The sequence below is a fragment of the Quercus robur genome, chromosome 7 (assembly GCF_932294415.1).
Source record: "Quercus robur chromosome 7, dhQueRobu3.1, whole genome shotgun sequence".
Lineage (NCBI taxonomy): Eukaryota > Viridiplantae > Streptophyta > Magnoliopsida > Fagales > Fagaceae > Quercus > Quercus robur.
Window position 1 is genome coordinate 23391126 of NC_065540.1, and position 16012 is coordinate 23407137.

Genomic DNA, 16012 nt, shown 5'->3' on the forward strand with positions numbered 1-16012 from the left:
AAGAGGGACGGACCTCTATTTTTATTGACTATAGCAAAGGTAAGTCATGACTCATGAGTGTGGTAACACTAGGCCCCCCGTTTGGTGCTACTTTTGATATCTTAAATGCCTGTGGCATGTGCGTGGTCAGAAAAGGGAAGGAAAGTTTGATGGAAAATCGAGTCCCACTTTCTTGCTTTTTTGGAAAATCGAAAACGTGTGGGGACAGCCTCTTTGGAGAATTTGCATCGCAGAAACTTCGCAGAAGAGGGACGGACCTCTATTTTTATTGACTATAGCAAAAGGTAAGTCATGACTCATGAGTGGGTAACACTAGGCCCCCCGTTTGGTGCTACTTTTGATATCTTAAATGCCTGTGGCATGTGCGTGGTCAGAAAAGGGAGGAAAGTTTGATGGAAAATCGAGTCCCACTTTCTTGCTTTTTTGGAAAATCGAAAACGTGTGGGGACAGCCTCTTTGGAGAATTTGCATTGCAGAAACTTCGTAGAAGAGGGACGGACCTCTATTTTATGGGTTCAGTTAATGTGTGTCTTTAGGACACATATTAAATTTTTTATTTTTAAAAATATTCTTTTAAAATTTGAAAAAACTGTCATTATTTTTTTAATTTTTAAAAATTTTTTTTAAAAAAATAAAAATTAATATGTATCCTAAAAATACACATTAATAAAAGGTAACTATAGCAAAGGTAAGTCATGACTCATGAGTGCGGTAACACTTTATTGACTGCACCATTGTTCGGTGCTACTTTTGATATCTTAAATGCCTGTTTCAGTATCTATTAGGATCTACTATCGCCATCTTTTTCTCTGTGAGGACCAGACTCTCTTTTTTCCCAATCAATTCTAAATTTCCAGTTCGATTCTATTCTAGCACGCTTTCTTGAAAATCATCATTCCTTTAACTATTTCTCTCAATCACATTCAAAACCTTTCAAATTGCACGCATTCACTCATCTCCTATAATTCCCATTTCATTACATCTTAATTTGATATTTCTTTTCTTCTTCTACTCCTCTTTTTAGATCTTTTTCAATCTTCAGTGAACAGATCATGCTGATGGCTTTCCCAACAAGAGAAGAATTAACCTTCTTTTCTTCTTCCACTTGCCAATGGAGCCATGATATCTTCTTGAGTTTTCGAGGTGTAGACACACGTTATGGTTTTACCGGAAATTTATACAACGCTTTGTGTAACTATGGCTTAAACACCTTCTTTGATATCAATCTTGAGAGGGGAGAGGAAATTTCAAAGGAACTTCTTAAAACCATTGAACTGTCAATGATTTCGATCGTTGTATTGTCTGAAAATTATGCATCTTCTTCTTGGTGTTTGGATGAACTTGTCAAGATTCTTGAGTGTAAAAATACTGGACGGATCCGAAAGGTTTATCCAATTTTCTACAAAGTGACTCCATCTGAAGTTAGAAACAATGAGGGAAAGTTTGGGATAGCACTAGATAACCATGAGAAAAAATTCAAAGACAACATGGAGAAGGTTAAGAGATGGAAGGAAGCTTTAACTGAAGTAACTAAATTGGCTGGATATGAATACAAAAATGGGTATGTATTTGACTAATACCTACTCTTGTGTGATTTATGAGTTACAAATTTTTAATGGTTTTGGTATTCCCACTAAATGCCAAATTATGAAAGTATTTTATATATATCCCTTTTTTTACTTCCTTTGTAGTTAAGCTATAAACGTCGATGATATTGATAGCAATGGAATAATTTTGACTCAGATAATGTTATCAATTAGTGAGACTCTATGTTCTTTTATTTGTTATAAACTTTTACTTGTTTTATTATGACTACTAAATGCGGAATTATGAAAGTATATTTTAAGGAAAAACCTAGATAAGGTACAATATTACAAGTTCTCCAATAGAATTCAAGCACCTTATTATTAGTTATCCTTGAAAAAGAAGATGTTATTTGTGTTTTATTGCTCAATGCAGTAAGGGTTTCAATTCTATTGAGAACCTTATGTACTGTACCTAAGTTATTGTATATAAATTGTTGAAACTAAGTTATTGTACATAAGTTTGTTTGTTTGTTTTTTTTTTTTTTTTTTTTAAGATCATATCTTTTACTACTTGATGGCACAAGCAAAAGAATTTTAACTCAGATAATTTTATCGACTATGACTACCCTTGTATTATTTAATTAATTATAAACTTTTAATGGCTTTGTTATGGCTGTTAAATGTCAAAATTTGAATATATTCTTTTTTTTCCCCTATTAAATGGTAGAAATAGAAGAATTTAATCGGATAATATTAACAATTAAGAGTTTCTCTCATTTAATTCTTAGACAATTTTTCCAAAATTTATTAATCTCATTTTGTTAAACTATTGTAAGTGAGTTTCCCAATAAGTTTGTTTCCTCACCAAAGGGAGTTTCCGTGCAATTTTTTGCTAAAAGCCCAACTCTAATTTTCTAACAAAAAAATAATGAATGTGTTAAAGTTAATGATAATTATCAATCAGTCCTTTAAATTATATACCATTTACTTTAATTAGAAATATGTCAATTTTTTAATGCACAAAATTGGATATATTTAACAGAGTTGATCTACATATTTATATTTACTTTGACTACAACTCATTATTGGTTTTTAATGCTTTGTGATTTTGTTGTTGCAGTGAGTATGAATTTGAATTTATCCAAAGAATTATTGAAGAGATATCAATTATTAAATCAATTCACATAAAATTACCTATTGCTAAATATCCAGTTGAAGTAGATTCTCAAGCAAAAGCCATAGAATCGCTTTTAGATGTGGAGTCCAATGGTGTTTTCATGGTAGGAATCTATGGTCTTGGGGGAGTGGGTAAGACTACAATCTCAAAAGCCGTTTATAATAGAATTAATGATCGTTTTGAAGGAAGCTGCTTTCTAGAAAACGTTAGAGAAAATTCAAAGACAGATGCTGGCATTATCCAATTACAAGAGACACTACTTTCTAAGATCTTACGAAGTAGATTTGTTAAGGTGAGTAGTGTACTTGAAGGAATCACTATGATAAAAGAAAGGTTCTGCAATAAGAAAGTTCTTTTAATTCTTGATGATGTGGATCAATCAAAAGAGATAGAAAAGTTGCTTGGATATTGTAACTGGCTTGCTTCAGGAAGTAGAGTCATCATAACAACAAGAGACAGAAACGTTCTACCCAATCTTGGAAGAGATCCTCAAATAAGAACTTATGAGGTTCAAAAAATGAATCCACGCGATGCTCGTGTTCTTTTCAATATGCACGCCTTTGGAAACAATAATCCTAAGCAAGGATATTCAAATCTTGTAGAGCAAATTATGTCTTATGTCGATGGCCTTCCATTAGCTCTAGTAATAATGGGTTCTGATTTGTATGGCAAAAGTATAGATCACTGGACATGTGCAATCGAAAAGTATAAGAAGATTCCACATGGAGAAATTATTAATAAACTCAAGATAAGTTATGATGGATTGGAAAAAGGAGAAAGGGATATTTTTCTTGATATTGCATGTTTTTTTAAGGGATTTAAAATGGATGAAGTTGTGAATATATTAGATGCTTGCAAATTATCTTCAAGTTTGGGTATTAATAAACTTATTGAAAAGTGTCTCATAACTGTTGACATATGGGGCATATTGCGGATGCATGACTTGCTACAACAAATGGGTAGAGAAATCATTGAACAAGAATCTGAAGAGCTTGAAAATCGTAGCAGGATATGGTGTTATGAGGATGCTTATAAATTGCTGACTGAAAACATGGTATAAATTCTTTTGCTCCACCTTTTTTTCCCAAATACTTTTCATTGATTGTTTTTCCCTGTTCAATATCGCAGAAAATATAATTTTATCAAATATGTTTCATTTAAAGTTTTAAAATTGTTATACTTTTGTCAAATTCTATTATGAAGTGCAACTAATTCTTTGTCCTATCTAGGGGTCGAATAAAATTCGAGGCATAATGTGGAACTCACCTATACCAAGATTGGTGAAATTGCAAGCTAATGCTTTCAAAAATATGAGAAATCTCAAATTTCTCTTAGTTGAGAATGTACGAATTTCTAAAGCGCTTAAATATCTCCCCAACGAGTTAAGATTGCTTCAGTGGTCAAAATATGATTTTCCCTTGCCATTAAAATTTTGCCCTCACAATCTTGTTGTGCTAAATATGCCGAATAGTCGGATTAGATGGGAGAAAGTATTAAAACAGGTATGAGTATTAGTATATATGATTTTTTTATTTTTTATTTATTTTTTTGAAATGATGAATTTTGATTTCTTTAAATGTTATTTTTAAAATTTGTGGAAATAAATTTTTTTTTTCCCTGTAGGGCCGCGCATTTGAAGCGTTGAAAAATGTCAATCTCGATGGGTGTAAATTCATTACAAAATTACCCTCCTTATTATGCGCCCCAAACTTAAAGAATTTGGACATGCGTGGCTGTGTAAATTTAATAGAGGTTCATGAGTCGTTTGGATATCTTGATAAGCTTGAAAGGTGGGACCTCACAAACTGCCGAAACCTTAAGATTCTTCCAAGCCTCCTCGTGCTAAGATCCCTTAAATATTTTCGGCTAACGTACTGCAGAAGGCTTGAGAAGTTTCCTGCTATTTGTGCCCCAAACTTAGAGATATTGGCCATTTCTCATTGTAAAAACTTAATAGAGGTTCATGAGTCAGTTGGAGATCTTGATAAGCTTAAATCGTGGTACCTCGAAAGCTGCATAAAACTTGAGATTCTTCCAAGCCGCCTCCAGCTGAGATCCCTTGAAATCTTGGATCTAAAAAACTGCGGAAGGCTTGAGAAGTTTCCTGATATTCACCCAGAAATGAAATATTTGCAGAATTTATATATGACTAATACTGTTATTAGAGAATGGCCTTCCTCGTTCACGCATCTCACCAAAGGGCTTTTCGAGTTAGTGCTATATAACAATGAAAACCTTTGGAATATTCTGCATAGCCGCAATAAATTGCAACTGCTCGAGGAAATAGATATTCCCACTGCCAATTCCTTTGATGGCTTTCTGAGCTTGGAAAGTCTGTGGCTCGACTCTTGGGATGGAGTTATAACTGAATTAGATTTTCAATACTTCCCCCTATTGAGCCATCTTTATATATTAGATTCCAATTTTATTAGTATTCCCCAAAGCATTAGCGGATTAGCTAGATTACAATATATTAGTATAAAAAATTGTAAGCAGCTTCGGGAAATTCCAATGCTTCCACAATCTGTAAAAGAAGCGCATGTAAGGAAATGCCCGTCGTTGGATCCACAATCATCAAGCAGATTATTAATTCAGGTGAGGTCTCTCTCCCTCTCCCTTTATGTTTAGGTAATACTTTTTTTTTTTTTTTTACTTAAATTTCCTGTATTTGCTTAATGTAAACAGGTTGGAGAAGTTTTAGGGATTTTTCCAAATTACCAAGTTTGGAGAGTCCATGAAGGTGCAAGAAGCAACATATCAATGGATCCCTTTCATGACTCTGAATCTGAATCTGAATCTAAACATGATTATGAAGTTGTGTACTATCTTACACTACCAGTAACAGAGATTCCAAAGTACTTAAAATTCAACCATCAGACTTTTGGAAATTCTATATCCTTCTGGGTTTGTAAAAAGTTTTCTAAATTAGCCATCTGTATTGCTTTTCGAACAGGAGAGGAACGTATGCCCAACATTTGTGATGTTCGCATGTACATCAATGGGTGTAAACAAGTAAATTCAAATTTCTATAAAGATTGGACAGAAGAGGAACTGTGGTTATTGTCTATATCCTTTGAGAAATCGAATAAACGAAATCTATCTGAACAGAATCACATTGAAGTTGAGGTTATACAAAGATCTTATGACTTAACTGGAAAACACACTGATTTGATAAAATGGTTGGGGGTCAATGTAGAATGCACCTGCTATCCTCAGAATTCAGATGTTACTTGCTTGCCGCTTCCGTGTGCTATGAATGGTTGTGGGTCTTCCTCGATTCCGAATGACACTGAGCTCCCGCCTTTGCTACCTGTTTCCTCCACTTCTTATGCTTCAGATTCAGATCACAGGGTTCTTAACAATGGAAGAAACTTATCCAAAAAAAAAAAAAAAACAATGGAAGAAATTACATACTTGCTGGAACAGGACTCCAAAAGCGAAGAAGAATTTGTCTCTGACGGCAAAGCCCATCAGAGGGCGGAGCTCTAACCCTTGGAGATGGAGCTCTTCTCTTATTCAATCTCTTCTTCATTTTCCAAACACCACATAATTATGATGTTAGAGAATATCCTCGTAGACACGGTAGACCATTCTTTGGGTGCCTCTCTCTCTCTCTCCATTTATTGGGAAATCATGAATTTAATTGTAACTATGATCTATAAAATAAATTTTGATTGTTTTAATTTATTTATTGTAATGCAGTTGTTTGGCCTCGTTGGAGCATAATCATGTGCCAAGTAAGCTTACCTTCAATGTTTTGAAACAGCTCAAGACCTCTGTTGTTGACAGTAAGGCCTGATTTCTCCCTTTCTTAATTTCATGTTATTCAATTTGGCTTTTGTTTTTTCATGTCCATTTTTTGTTGCTTTGGTGAATGCAATGCTTAATATTGAAATGTACTGGAATCTAAGATGGTTTTTATAATATGCATTTGCTATGTATGCTGAATCTGTACATTGTTACTTTTTGACCAAAAACCGAAATACTTGAGTTCAACATGAATGAAAATTCAAGATGATATTGAGGTTATATATAGAAGTTGGGTGAGCTGTAAGTCAACTACTTGAAGGAATAGACTTAATAAGATCTCTTACTATTTTTCCAATCTTCTGTTTTAATATATGAATGTGGGGTTATGGTATGTAGAGTATCACTGTATTACGAAGCAAAGAAAGCTATCCTGATTTCATTTGTTTAGTTATTATTATTATTATTATTATTATCATATTCATTCTTCTTCCTTTTTAACAGCATTTGGTATGTAATTGTTTAATTTCCTTCAATGTTTGATTCCGTTTAAGGTGCAGTTGCATTTTTCCTTCTAATTAAAGAATAATAAATAATGCATTGAGCATGTTGTGAGTAGTACATAGTGAGATTAAATCATATTTAGAAGAAACTGCTAAACTTTGCAGTCTGTTCATCTGCTGTAAATCAGATTGGGAGTAAATATGGACCAGATTTCCTGAAGTGAAGTGGTAGAAATTGATCTGGCATTCATATATTATTCCTAACATTCCTTTATTATTTTGTTGTCTTGCTTAGAGAAGTAGACATTCCACATGAGATAGGCTATTAAAATGATGAAGGTGACATGTTATGCGTCTTCTGCAGGATCTACCTTGCAAGTAGGAATCATCACTTGTACGTTGAGTTTGAGTATCCTTTCCCAAAGAGGCTTTGGGAGAAAGTCAAGTCATGGTGTCTAACAAATTACCAGGTATATATTAGCATTCATTAAGTGGTTCTGTGGGATATAGATAAGTTGAAGGGTAAAAGTTTTATATGCATCATAAGCAAACTTGCTTGGTCTATAATGTTTTATTATGTTTGGCTTCAAAGAAATGCTCATGTATTCAGTGGCAATGTCAAATCTAATGAGACTATCCTCCTTCTGAGAAGAGTCAAAATTTTGTTACTGAATAGTCTTATGTTAATTGGAAATTTCTTTATTTTTTATGATAGCCATAATTGTGGGGTTCTATAACGCTTATCTATAGTTCTCCTTATGAATTTTTGTGTACTTCTTTTCTACATTGTCAAACCAAGTACAACAAAAGCGTGCATTTAAACCTGAATTTGCTTGCAGCCAAACCTTGATCTTCTAACTAAAAGTACTTTTTTTTTATTGATCTCATTGCTCCTATTGATCTTCTAATTAAAATTACTTTTTTTTTATTAATCTCATTGCTCCTATGCTTACTATTCTTCTCCATTGTCTATCTTTTCTAATGTGGTTTTACTGTTGAGAACTTTTAGATTTGGATAGAAAGCATAAGAAAATGTAACTTTTGAGAAATTTCCTACAACAATTAAGAATCATATCCTTTACTAGTTAAAAGCCAGACATGAATGAGATTTTAATGTTCTGTGCAATTATATATATTTTTTCAAGTTATATCGTTGTTTTTTAATGTATTCTGCGTTTATGATATTAAATTTAATATTAAATAGATTAGGTGTTTCAAGTTCAACTTTTAGACATTAAAATGCTTTAAATCTATAAAGGCATGCTGGATCATGTAATGCTTATTGTGATAAAATCTTGAAAGGGCCTATTCGCCTAAAGAATTATTTCTGTTGCTTCTTTTTTGGTTCAAGGGAGTTTCAAACCTCTGAGGCATTACTGTACAGAAGTTGTTTTGCTGATGCCCTACTTTACTAATCTCTTTAACCAATTTTGCCTTCCATTTGATAGCATCTGATATCTACAAAAATCCATACCTTTTTCCCTTTTTGTTTCCTAGGTCAACTTCATCACTTAAGAAGGAGACATGTTGCATTGTACAGTGAAAAGTAAGCTCCTCTGCTATTTCATGAACTAAAATTTTATTATTCTGTCAGTTATGATTTAGAAAGTTAAATCCATTTGTAATGATTAATTGTTTCAAATCTTTATTTATTTTTATGTTTGACTAAGAATGTGGAGCAGCTATTACAATGGACTATACCTATGTTCAGGTCATCAAGATATTACACTTCTACATCTTAAAAGGTGGGTAACTCATTTACGTTATGTTCAAGATGTCATCTTTGAAAGTGCTTCTAGCTTTGAAGTACTAAGAGTAATTTCACGCTTTGAATTCAAAACTGAGACATTAATTTGATTCTTTTAATCCAAAAAGATATTTGGTCTGCTTGACAAGTGCCAACCAATCTTGTTAAGTTAAGATATTTTTTGATGTTCCATTATTTTGGACAAGATAAATGAAATTCTTGTAACTTATGAACGTTGTCTAATGAGCAAAAGAGATTTAAAACATAAGATAAGTGATATGCCTTGTAGATGTTATTTATCTTAATTTTCTTTGCCAAAAAATTTGAGATAGGTGTTTTTTGAGATTTTGGTTCTACTGGTGATATTTCCTTATTTTTGACATAATAAATCCATGTTAGGTCTTACTAGAAAAGAACTGACATAACATATTTCATCATAAGACTACTCAAGCAACTAATTGTTGGAAACTTGGGAGAGATTGCCAATGGAAGATGATTTTCAGTTGAAAAGTATTGGGATTACTAAGTTTGTTCATAAGACTGAATGCATGGAATCTATTCTCATAGAAGCTAAATGGCTAGTGGGAATTGGGAACTCTATTGCTATCATCTTTTCCCACACTCTTTGGCGTATTGGATCCATAGAAACAAAGTGGTGCTTGAAGCAATAAGTGTTAACACTAGTAAAGTCCCAAGTCCCATTTTTTTTTTCTCAATAATTTTATTATTCCTGTAATGTGCTCTACAACGCCACAGTTGTTTGTTTGGTGAGTGAGCACTACTTTTATAAAAGAAAAGTGATGGGTGAGGTTGTCGATTTAAGATTATGGGTACATGTGCAATCACTATCTTTTTTCAAATAAAAAATAAAAAATTATGTGTCTCTTTCATTTGGTTGTATCTATTGCCTATATAAGTAAGGTGTATCTATTATAAGACCAAGTGCACATGTAAATTACTAATAAAGAAAATTATTTGCAGATGTATTAGTTGAATTTTCACCATATAGTTTTTCTTTTTTGTTAATGAACCTATCAATAATGGGAATGCCTCAAATGCTGACACTCTCATTTTGGTGTATCCATTGCCTATATAAGTATAAAGTTGCGTTGATAATTAGTACCAGTACATGTCATATTTTTAGTGAAAGTTGTAAATTTTGTTATTGGTATCCCTCTTCTTTATCCTCACTCTTCTTTTTCTGGACTAGCAGCTATTAATCACTATACCAAGTTTTTTAATATATGTCTTTGTCTTGTAGCATTTTCCCACAACTTAAAGTTTCTTGGTAGTATAGCACATGAACATAAGTTCAAGGTGTGAATCTCTCTCTCTCTCTCTCATAATATGTCTATACAATGATGTTAAACCTGTAGAGAATTCAGTAAATATAATTATTGTTGGATGATTCAAATGGTTGTGTATTAAATGTGGTGTGTATGTTGACAATAATTAAATCCATGAGATATTTTTTTTCTGACAACTCATGATTGGGGCATTTTCTTGAGTCAATATTTTTGGGGGATTATGGTCATTTTCTTCAGATTATTTAAGAGCATTGGTCAAATGGGTTGCATTTCCTTCATTGTTCAATTTGTTGCCATCACTATGTAGTTGTTTTTTATTTTAAAAAAATTAATGTCAAAATGCTACATTTTATTGCAAACTTCTATCTTTTAACTTGTATAAATATATATTTGATGGAGTAGGTGGAAGTTGAGATAGGGGCTTAACACCTAGCTGATGCATGTGTAACTTACCTATCAAATATATATATATATATATATATATAAGATGTTGCAATATTTTCTTTGTATTATGAGCAACCATCAACTCTGAATTTCTTTAATGCAACAATGGGATTTTGATTATTAGTTTTAGTTCTTTTGAATGAATGACATAACTCAAATTCTACATAAAGAAACAGAGAGATAACCTTGACCAAACGAGGAACATAGCCAAACCAGAAAACACATTGAACTACTTAACTCAATCAAACACAGAGGAAAGGGCCATGCCTCAAACTACACAAACATCTAATTGGAATAGTATTCATGATGATTTTATGCAAAAAAAAAAAAAAAAAAAAAAAAAAAAAAAAAAAAAAAAAAAAAAACCACTATATATCCAGCCTCATGCCTAAAGGATTGAGATTTAATTGATTTATTTTGAGGTTCTGGAAAAAAGTTTAAAAGTCAAGCTACTGTGGCAACCATTATAGTGTTAAGATGGACGAGGAAATTAGTGATCCAAATATTAACAAAGGTATACCTTGTCTTTGAAGGAATTTTATGTGAAAAAATATCTCACATCTTTCATCTTTTGAGAAAACCCTTAATTATTTTCATCAAAGATTATTTCATTGGAATGCTTTTAAACCAATTCATTTGAAAATATATTTAAAACTATTTATTTACCATAGTTTGACAAAATAATAAAATTTTTTTTTTTTTTGATAAGTGACAAAATAAAAATTCCTTGAATAATCTTGTTCTAATCACATTTTAGTGGGCAACTTGGCAATGAGTGGGGCTGTAGTTTAAAGCTACATGTACCCTTGTATTGTTTTAGCTGTATAAAAAGCTCAATTAATCCCCAAACGAGTGTTTGTTAGCTTGCCACTTGTTGATTCAATATAACTGGCTTAGGTGCTATGACATAGGACAAAACTAAAACTTAAAGCCACAAAAATTGGAAAAATGGAAACAATAAAAATCACCTAGGAGTTAACACCCAGGGTTGTTTGGAGCCGATAACAAGTGAGATAGAAGACCTAGGAGTAAGCAACTAGCATCGGCGGGAGTCAATAGTAGATCATTGAAAATTTTCCAAGAGAAATTTATATTAATCAAAAGCAAAATTGTAAATTGTCTCCAAAGGAATACAATATAGATTACTATGTCACTTATCAAAAAATATATATATTGATTACTATGTGAAAGTTATAATTCTATTTGACTTGGAAAATTCTAATTCTAAGTGACTTGCGAAATCCCAATGTCTGATTTTTAAAAATCACCTTGTGAAACAACCTAATTAACTTCTAAGACTTACAATAAAGTACAACTAATTGTCAATTAAATAAAACTAAATTAAAATTAATATTTCTTTGTGCTTTCTACACCATGATCTTACCTTGAGATATGGAACAAATTATTGCTATTAGTACAGATGCATTTTTGACGGCTTTGAAAGCCAGTGACAAGAACATTCATTCACTAGGAATAAGCATTTGACTTTGCAATAGAATTTGTAACCAACGCATGGTTTATAATTTGGATTCTACTTATTGTTTTTTTTTCATTGCATCTGAAACAACTCCACTTTTTCTTATAAGCTTGTTTAGATGATGGACACTGTAATTGATCGTTGTAAATGACCAATTTTTTCATATAATCAATCTAAATTTTCTTTTCAAATGCTATTACTATGGATCATTTATCACCTTTTGATCCTTTGTTTATTAGTTGTTTTGAGGGAATATCACATATCAATATATTAATGGGATCAAGAGGGCTCCGTTTGATTAAAGGGGGGCATCTATGTGTGTATTTGATTTTGATATTTGAATCTTTCAGGTACCAAGAGAAAAAGTGCAACTAAAGGAACCGATTTTAGCAGTTCAAGAGTTTCTTTGCTGATTTGTAGATGTATGGTGGATTGGTGGTTTAGATCTTTTAGGCTCATCTCAATTCTAATACAAAAAATTTCACTTCAGATTTCTTTGGTAATCCTATCCATGACCTTCATTTGGCATCCTGATGACAAGAGTAATGTTTGCATGGTGGTGTTGGTTGATCTATTTTGAGAGATTATAATGTTTTTTTTTTTTCCATTTCTTCAATTTTTGGACTTTTCCCTCCCACTTGCATGAAAGGAAGTAAGTTGAAGGCTCTTTGCTCAAATTATGAGATAATACCAAATTAAGCAAAATTTGAATTGTTTATTCTTATATTTCAAAAGTAAAGTAGAAATCATTATGGGGTCTGGTTCCCCGTGTGTGATGTATGACTTATGTAGACACTTGGAGCGATGTGTAATGAGTTTTTTGTTTTTTTTTTTTTTTTTTTTTTTTTTTTTTTTCACTTTTTAAGAGTAAATAGAAATCATGGGCTTTTTATATATGATTGGTCACATATGTCGAGTTCATTTTGTTTCCTAATTAATTGTGGTATTCCTTAAGCATTTCTAAGCTTGAAGGAAGGAAATGATACAAACCAAAGAAAGAGATTCAAATATTCAATTACGTGTGAACGCAGCCAAGATCTTATATTTGGCGGGACAAAAATATGGGGGGAAAAATCATAGCGTAGTGTGTGTATGACAAAATTGTAACCTTCTTACATTGTTTAGGCAAATCCCGAGTGATTTATAACAGCTCACTGATTTCTAGTGGGCGCATGGGCACATCTTTAATTTCAACAAGGATAACAACTGGGTATTAGAACATTTCACTTGTAGAGAGCAAAGACCCAAATCTTAACGTATATAGCTGAAGACCTATCACACTTTGGGCTAACATCCATAGTGAATCACCTGCTTTAGGAATAGGAGCACTACTAGCGGCTACTAGATGACCTCCACAACCACGGCTTACACAGCCACTACCTACTACATTTGTGTCTTTTATAGATTTCAAAGCCACATTTATTTTTTAGAAGCTCCTAGGAGGAACCATCCATATACAAGCGGTAGTTTTTGCAGGATTCAACTCAAAATCCTCTTTCTTTGTAACTTCTAGTTTCTAAAAACTCTTGGGCATACACACTTGATGCCTATCCTAAGATAGTACCTTGTTTTGAATACCATTCTAATTTTTTAATTTTCAAAAAGTAACGCAAGTGTTTAGACAAAGGATATTAGAAAAACTAATCTAAAGACTAAATCAAAAACACAAGTTTACATACTTTAATCACGTATTTATTGAAAAATGAGATCACACAATCAACTTTAAAATAGGCTTATGTCACTTCTTTAAAAGTACAAGAAGTTACATATTAATCTCTCATGCCATTCTCTCAGTGGAAAAGCATAATTTTTTAGTGTTTCCACAATTAAAAGAAGTTTTTAAATTTTTTTTTTCAAGAAAATCAGGAAACTAGTTGAAAAGTGGGCCTTTCACTGACTCAAACTGGGCTAGTTGTCCATATACAAGAAAATCAATCTCAGGCTATTGTGTTTTCATTGAATATTCCTTAGTCTCATGGAAAACAAAGAAAGAACAAATAATATCTAGATCTTCTACTGAAGCTGAACATACGACTATGGCAAAAACAATGCATAAGCTATTTGGTTGGTGTCATTGCTAAAGGATTTTCAGATAGAACATTCACAAGCTGTCCTATTGTATTGTGATAGTCAAGAAGCTCTACACATAGTTGTCAACCTTGTCTTTCATGAAAGGACTAAGAACATAGATATTGATTGCCACTTTGTAAGGGAAAAGATTCAAGATGGGCCAATTAAGACCTTCCATATTTCTACCCAACATTAATTGGCAAACATTTTCATAAAGGCTCTCAAGTTTCCTCAATTTTCTTTTCTGCTCAACAAGATAAGAGTCATCAACGTTTGCTCCATCTTGAAGGGGAGTGTTGAGAGATGAAAATTAGCTCAGCACTAAATTCATTCACACAGGAATATGCCAAGTAAAATAGGCTTTTGTACATAAAACTACATGTACTTTTGTAAATAATTTATATTATAGTTAGTAAATGTCACATGTTAGTTTCCTATAGGCTACCGTATAGTTAGTGGAGTTATAAAAGTTGCAGGGTTAAGGGTTTGGGTGGGTGTGGCTCTCAACTACTAAATACTAATGGGTTTGGGAAATTTCTGGCTTATATGGATCACTTGATTTGGCAGAAGTAAGGCCTGATTTTGTGTTTTTTGCTATTCATTTTATTTGTTTTTGTTATTTAGATTTTTGAATATGATGTGTCATTTTTAAATTCCAATTAAAGAATTTTTAATATTATTTTATTGTCACCTAAGCTTAAAGTGTGTCAATTATACAAACCGTTTTCCACATAGGCATTTCGCGTTAGTAAGTTAATGGTAAGGAACAAATTAACTACTACCAAAATGTAGGGACCAAAATAATATTTTCATCCTCCATTAACCATGAAAAGTTATTAAATACATGTTGATACTCAGGTTTTCACACATCTTTGGGCCAATGAGTAAGGCCCCAAGCCTGGTAAACCAAGTCTTGGAGGTTGGGAAAAAAAAAATGAGAGTTAGCACCTAGGTCCATTCCCCACCAAGTTGACTAAGTACAAAAAGGGACCTAAGGAAGGGTCTTACCACAGAATGTCTTAGAATGAGCTAACAAGTGGGACCCGAGAATGGCCTAATCACCCCTGGATAGGGAAAGAGATTTAGAATGATCTCCAATAAAGAGCCTTTGAGTAAGGGAAGAGTGGGCCCAAGGATGGCCCAAATATATTAAAGAGAATTTTTAAAAAAATTCCCACAAAGGGTCTTCTACAAAACGACCTTGGGTATGAGGATAAGTGAGTATCTGAGAGACCCAAAACCCTTGCATAAGGAAAGTGGGAAATAGGGCCGAAAGGGTCCAAACCCTTTCATATAAAAGAACTAGGAAAGCTCAGAGGAATTCAAGAACCTTCTCTAGATACTTCCATGAGGAGATAAGAAGAAAAAGAGGGAGAGAGTTGCAAAATAGGAAAAATATTGTTCAAGGAATAGGAATCCAAGATTCAGATTGTGCAGCCAATGAGTCATTAAGTAAAGAAAGGAAAAGGATGAGTTTTGCTCCTCCATAAACATCAAAAGAAAACAAGACCTGTTGCTATTGAAGCTCAGGAGATGTGGTTTGGTAGAGAGGAGAAAGACCCTAGTTTTGGTACTCTGTTGTGACCCCTTTAAAGATGCCTTTTGGTGGGAGAAGCATTTATACCAAAAGGGTGAAAAATGGTGGACACCACGAGGTGCATGCCTAGAGAAACCAAATATGAACCAAGACAAGGCTTGTGTGCAAAAAAGGCATTAGATGGATCAATGACCAAGGCATCATTGCCCATGCATTCCACTGTGAAAGAAGTCAATCAATTCATTGATGTAGGAAACTACTTGGTTATCTTATTGAAGCTATTCTACCGTGAAAGCATTCTGCCACAAAGGCATAAAGATGCTTGATCTCCTAAAGAGATGTTTATAACAACCCACTGGTTGTTATGGAATTAAGAAGATTAAAAGTAGTTCTTCAAGGGAACTAAACCTCCTAGAGAATTAGAACCCCGAGAGAAGAGGAAGAACTTAGAGAGAAAAGAATGTACTTCTACTTATT

The 16012-nt window shown here is 32.9% G+C and overlaps 1 protein-coding gene across 15 annotated transcripts; it reads left to right on the forward strand.

The window, feature by feature from the left end:
* The first annotated feature begins 699 nt into the window (after window positions 1–699).
* Window positions 700–12646, forward strand: LOC126692833 (disease resistance protein RUN1-like). Of its 15 annotated transcripts, XM_050388623.1 has the most exons (13): window positions 700–1561; window positions 2647–3757; window positions 3933–4205; window positions 4327–5298; window positions 5389–5558; window positions 5657–6301; window positions 6406–6491; window positions 7142–7181; window positions 7318–7423; window positions 8451–8499; window positions 8624–8698; window positions 9962–10017; window positions 12279–12646. In XM_050388623.1, exons 1-6 carry the CDS (start codon window positions 1053–1055, stop codon window positions 5682–5684), a joined length of 3063 nt encoding a protein of 1020 aa, XP_050244580.1. In that variant the 5' UTR covers window positions 700–1052; the 3' UTR covers window positions 5685–6301; window positions 6406–6491; window positions 7142–7181; window positions 7318–7423; window positions 8451–8499; window positions 8624–8698; window positions 9962–10017; window positions 12279–12646. The 15 variants fall into 15 exon arrangements, with proteins under 15 accessions (XP_050244580.1, XP_050244577.1, XP_050244584.1 ...); XM_050388620.1 differs by lacking the exon at window positions 7142–7181; XM_050388627.1 differs by lacking the exon at window positions 7142–7181 and having other exon boundaries at window positions 8636–8698.
* Window positions 12647–16012: the final 3366 nt, after the last annotated feature.